General features: G+C 44.2%; 1 protein-coding gene across 1 annotated transcript; it reads right to left on the bottom strand.

Moving 5' to 3' along the window:
* Positions 1-4,653: 4,653 nt before the first annotated feature.
* On the bottom strand, positions 4,654-5,589 carry LOC306648548 (vomeronasal type-1 receptor 4-like; the record flags this gene model as incomplete). The annotated part of the gene is made up of 1 exon (XM_079118726.1): positions 4,654-5,589. The coding sequence occupies exon 1, from the start codon at positions 5,584-5,586 to the stop codon at positions 4,654-4,656; it is 933 nt and encodes a 310-aa protein (XP_078974852.1). The 5' UTR covers positions 5,587-5,589.
* Positions 5,590-5,913: the final 324 nt, after the last annotated feature.

Here is a 5,913-nt window from a genome sequence, read left to right as displayed (position 1 = left end):
AAAGACAAACACACTGACATGGGGACAGAAGAACTGCAGAAGTGTTCACTACTCACAGCTGCAAAGGACAGCAGAGGTCAGGTGGGTCACATAGGAATTTCTCTTGGAGACCAGGTAACAGCCAGTGGGAATGGCACAGTAGGATAACAAGGTGAGTTATGCCAGGATTCCCAGGCACTCTGGGCAGTGAATGCTTTGAATAATTTCATGGGCTCTGGCTTTCATGGACTCTCCCTAGGTGTCTGGGCCTGATCCTTGGGAGATTTGGTCAGGTGCCTGGTAGCCATGTGTGAGAACCCAGTAAGAGATGTTTGAATTTGGAAATAATCAACTGATGAGGAGGTATCTCTATCCAGACCCACCAAGTTGTGTCAAAACAGAATTTTTTAAAACCCAGATATTTTAAAAACCATGGGTGAGGTAGGGATGTCTTGGGAGTTTCTAGCGGTATGGGAGAGGAGCAGAGGGTGCAGATGGAGTCACAACCTGTCTGTGGATGGTAAAGGGACAAGGAGACATACTGAGGACTGTTGGTGTCAGAGTGAGGTTGGAAAGATTGTGGTACTGAAGACAGTGAAGGCCCCAGAGGAAAAGTACAGGTGCAGAGGTATGGATGTGACACTGCTGTCTATGCCACTTAAAGTTTGGGGGCTGAGATTTTGAAAGAGGGCTGAAGAGGTCCTGGGAATTGACTTAAGGTCACTGGAGTGGTCATATATTGATCATTGTGGAAGGGAGATATAAAAAGTGACTTTTGTATTTTAGATATGAGTTCATGTGTGAGACAGTACAAGAAATTTTAAAGGTGAACTCTTGAGTTCTGAGACCTTTGACCTAATTACTGCTTTGATAGGGACTAACTGGGTGTTATCTGTAGGCAGGTGGGGAGTGGCTGGAGGAGGTAAGTGACTGGAGGCATGCCTTTGGGTTTACATTTTGTTCCCGGTGAGCAGAACTCTCTCTGTTATGATTGTCATGACCTGAGTTGTCTTCCTCCGCCATCCACCATGAGCTGCCCAGAGCAATGGGATTGGCCAGGTATCAACTGTGACCTTTGAAACTGTGAGCCTCCCGTAAACCTTTCCTCTTCTGTGTTGTTCTGGTCAGTTCCTTTGGTCAAAGTGATGAAAAGGTTGACTAAACAGTGATGGAAACTGAGAAGTGTGCTAGGCTTTCATTTGTTTTGTTGCTGTACAAATTCCTGAAGAAATCAATGCAGGCAGAACAGTTTTACTATGACTCACAGTTTTGAAGTTTTCTGTCTGTGGTTGCATTCCTCCACTGCTTTGTCTCTGAGGTGAGGCAGATCATCATGGTAAACATAGGGATCAAGATGACTGTCATCAGCCCATAAAAAAGAGTGTACTCACCACAAGTGTGACCTCATCTTCCCTTTCCTAGACACTTCTGCACTGACCCATGTTCAGATTCGATCACATTCTGCTGTACAGTGAGGGGTGGGGCTGAAGACTTACACATATACAAATTTTGGAGAGTATGGGATTCAAGGCATGAAACAATAGGCATGTGTAGATATCATTCAAACTGCATATTTTCAAAATGTAGCAGTGGATTTGCAAGACAACAAGAAAGCTTCCTAGAGAAATAGAAGATAAAGAGTTGTTTCTTTCTGAAGCAAATGTTAAGTCACCCATCACAGGTTCCACCCCCTCCCAGCAAGTCCACTCACTTTATAAGGACTAAGAAGTTGACAGTTAACTACACACAAAAAGATGCATAGTAGTGTTTACAGCAGCTTTATCTTAATAGCCCATAATGAGAAGCCATCAAGGAAGTTCTCAACCAGTGCATGGAGTGAAGAACTGTGGTCATCCACACAACTGGATATCATCAGTCGTGAAGAGCACTAAGCTACCAAGCCATGAAATCACATGGAGGAACCTAAACATTCATATGCCTAAGTGAAGGAAGGCAATCTGAAAGTCTGCACATTGCAGGGCTCTTATCCATATGCAATTATAGACAGACCATGAAAAGATCAGTGGTCATTAGAGCGCTGGAGGAGGGGAAGGGATGGATAGGACAGCACGGGGAATCATTAGGGTGTTGAAACTTCATTAGGATGTAGTGAAATGTGTCCACAACATTAGGCATTTTCCAATTCCAAATAGTGAACTCCAAAGTAAACTATGGATTGTAGCCAAGAATTGTCTATATATAGTTTTATAACTGTGATATAGAACATACTAATGGAAGATGTTATAGTTCCGACAATGTGTGTCCACAGAAGCAGTGTAATGAGAATTCCTAATGAAAGGCTCCCTTCACCTGTGCAGCACAGCAATGCCTGCTGTCCACCAGTGGGAACCTCACTTAGAATATAGAACAGGTGGAGAGCAAGTCCACTCCATTTGTTCTGCCCTCCAGGGACAGCTGTGAAGGTGACCCAGGTAAGGTGTTTTCCACTGTGTGAGTCATCTTTATCATTACCATTGGATTACTTGTGGTGATCATGAACTCTGCTCTTCAGACTGGTCCTCCAGAAGGAAGGTCCAGTCTGGGAGGACATGCTAAGCCCTGGCCAGTGGACATCAGCCACCATTTGGACATGCAGTGAGGCAGTGCTGTCCAGAGTGCTAACAGGAACCCAGGGAAGGACTAGGCAGGTATATTCAGGTGAGCACCAGAGGATCAGGGTCAGAGGACTCAGTGGGAAGCTGTGGCATCACGTGCAGGCCAAGGTCCTCCACCACCCTGGGGTTCATCTGTCTGTAGGCTTCAAGGGAGCTTCCTCCCTCCCCATGTCTGTCCTCTCCCAAGCTTCAACCCCTTTGCTTACATTCTGAATCTGCCTTAGTCCACCATCCACCAAGGTGTCCTCCTCTCCTGCTCGTCTCCCCACAGCATGTACCCATCACAAACTTTCCACTGACCACTGAGCCCCTTTGCCAATGACTATGCATTGTCACCAAAAACTTGTTCCTGTCACCTTGCCTTCCATCCACCCAGAACCCAGTGACTTTACGCCTGTGACTTCTTTGCTTACTGTGCTCTGTGTGGTCATAAGCCTGGCACTGACCTTAACCCTGGAGTGACATGTCACATGTTTTGCCTTCTCCCATTCCCTCTCCTTCACAAGATCTTTAGAACTCATTCAAAGCATCTCGTGTCTGTCATCCCAGTTCCCTGTGCTCTCTGCTCACTCTCCTCTATTACACAGCTATACTCTCTCCCTACCTCAATACTACACTGGTAAACATTTGCCCTGGATGTTTTCAGTAAATGTGCCTTGAGTGCCAGTGTCCACATGGTGAGGGAGTTCTGAGGCAGTCCACTGGAGAAGGCTGATACTCCCAGTGAGCCACCAGGCAGGTTCCAGAGTGAGCATTCTCCCAGGTTGTGCAGGGCCAAGTCCATCTCTCTACTAGTCTCTGGTCCTCCCTGTATTTCCTCTGCATTCTCATCACATGAAAGTTATTTATGGGGGAAAGTCTATTTATTCCACCCATAACCCAGCTACTAGCTTGGTCTCGTTTCAAATCTTGAAAATCCAACATTTACCACATCACTTCCACAGCCTCTAGATGTTGATGTTTCCCTGGGAATTTATGATAACACCTGAGGGGTTTATCCTATTAGAATCTCCTGTGTAATCCACTCAGGCTTTTCCATAAAATGAGACATGGCCATAAATACGCAAAGACTAAAACTCAATCTCCTTCAAATATCTCCCAGAGTCTAATTTCACAGGAAAAACTTAGTGATTCATGTGACCTTCTCAGTGACACATGTGGTGATAGAGAGGGACAAAAATACTAGGGCAACCGAGGGCAAACAAATTAATGTCCTATAATAATTGCTTGTCCCCAAAGTCCTTCCATGAGGCTGTTGCCCATGAATCCTCATGTATCTTCCATCTCCTGTAGTTCTCCACCTGTGGGACCTGAGCTAACACTCTCACGAGCTACCTGCACCAGCAACTTCACTGTTTATAGAAGAGTTGATTTTAAGACAACAACCTAGCCGAAATTCATAAATGTTTTCTGATTTAGGAACTGTTAAGTGCGACTTTTTAAGAGTTTAGGTAAGGACCTGCACATCTATTCACCTGTTTTGAAAGACAGCTATGTATATTTTAACAAAATGTGAAAGTGTGAGATTATGCTGTGACTCTTTTACAGATCCCAGAGAAGAGGTGTGATTCCTAGGTGGGAAACCAGGCCCTACCTTCCTGGTAGACAGCAGGCAGTAGGAACTCCACCCAGCTTCCCTCTTTCCTATCCACTGCAGTCTGTGTGGTGAGGAGTAGACCTGGTGAATGCTCCACAGGAAAGCAGTTGGCATCACACTCAAGAATCCCCATGCAAAGGAAAAAAAAATCTTTTATAAAGAACTGCCTTGTTACTTGCAACTAAGAGAGAGAATATCTTTATTTTACTATGTAGAAAACAATTCTCTCCTTTATTCTAAAAGTTGATACTAAATATGTCTATCCCAAACTCTGTTTTCACAGGTATTTAACAAAAAAAAAAAAAATTGGAAAAAAACTTTTCTGGAAGTTATAAACTAACTGATAATGGTAAGGAGAATTATCCTACAACAGTGTCCACCACTCCACTGCATTTGCATGAGGCAAACTTTCCAGGAGTACAGCACTTGGCTATCCATTGTGACTCAACTGACTTTGAAGGACTAGGAACTAATCCATTCCATTTTCTTCCAGCAACATGAACTAGCACGACTGTCTACAGGATGCTCACGACTAATGAGAATAAAGGGGCTGAGGGTGGGAAAAAACACTGCAATTAGGTCATTGGTGTTCACCAACCACCCTTTGGGGAAGGGAAATTGACCAATATGAAGATTTAATAGGGAGGAGAGGGTGTGGAAAGTCACAAAGGTTCCCACCAGGACAAGGATTCTCTGGGTGGCAATGGACTCAGGACAGGATCTGGGGTAAACTTTGATGCTGTGAATGTGCTGAACCTGCTGCTTGTGCCTGTGCAGAATGAGAACCATGGAACCACTGGACCAGATTATGAGCACAGAAAAGACAACTTCAGGACATACACACAATGCTGCATAGAACGAGATTATTAATTTGTCACGCCCTGCAGAAGTACAGTACCCATAATCTTTTTTCTCTGTTGTGTTTTCACTACCCCATTTGCTAAGCATATAGAGAGGAAAAATGGAGTTAACCACCATGTACAGCATCCAGCAGAGGGAAAGGGAGAAGCCAATGTACTTTGGAGCTTTTCCTTTGAGATTCTTCCAACAGGAGTTCATGGGGCTGATTGTGATGTTCCAGAAGATACTCAAGAGGCAGGTGATGCCAATGGACACACTCCTGCCCACTCGCTGAATGTACAAAGTAAGTTTGCATCCAAAATCACTGAAGAAATATTTCAACCCCAAAGCTGACATTGTCTGGGGAATTCCTCTACTGAGAATGATCAAAGAGTTGGCTATCATCAGGTGCCTGAGAATCAAATCTGTGGATCTCAACTTGCACTCTTTGTAGGAAAGCACTAAATGGAAATAAAGCAGAGAGAAATTTCCCAGAATTCCAACAACAACCTGTGACAAGAACACCAGTCCTATGGCCACATTGGTGGAGGCCATCCTGTCATTCAGCACATGTCCTTTATATTATGGCAGCAGCTATTCCTCTTAGCAAAATGACTCATTAACATTAGCTGTGCCAAAACACAGAGGTGAGCACTTGCTACCTGAGGATCTGAGGCAGGAGAATCCCAGAAGTTTCAAGTCAATCTGAGCAACATTGTAAGAGGACCATCTTAAAAAGATTTTTTGACACCAAGAGTTATTTTCATTGTATGCAACTGTGGGATTTCAAGACCTCGATATTCACATGTTCCTGGAGAGAATTGACAATATATTTTACAGAAAAATGAGCCATGAAGATCACGTGATCCTAAAGTTGGAGGA

This window comes from Sciurus vulgaris, assembly GCF_902686455.1.
Source record: "Sciurus vulgaris genome assembly, chromosome: 17".
Classification (NCBI taxonomy): Eukaryota; Metazoa; Chordata; class Mammalia; order Rodentia; family Sciuridae; genus Sciurus; species Sciurus vulgaris.
This window is presented reverse-complemented; position numbering and strand designations above follow the sequence as displayed.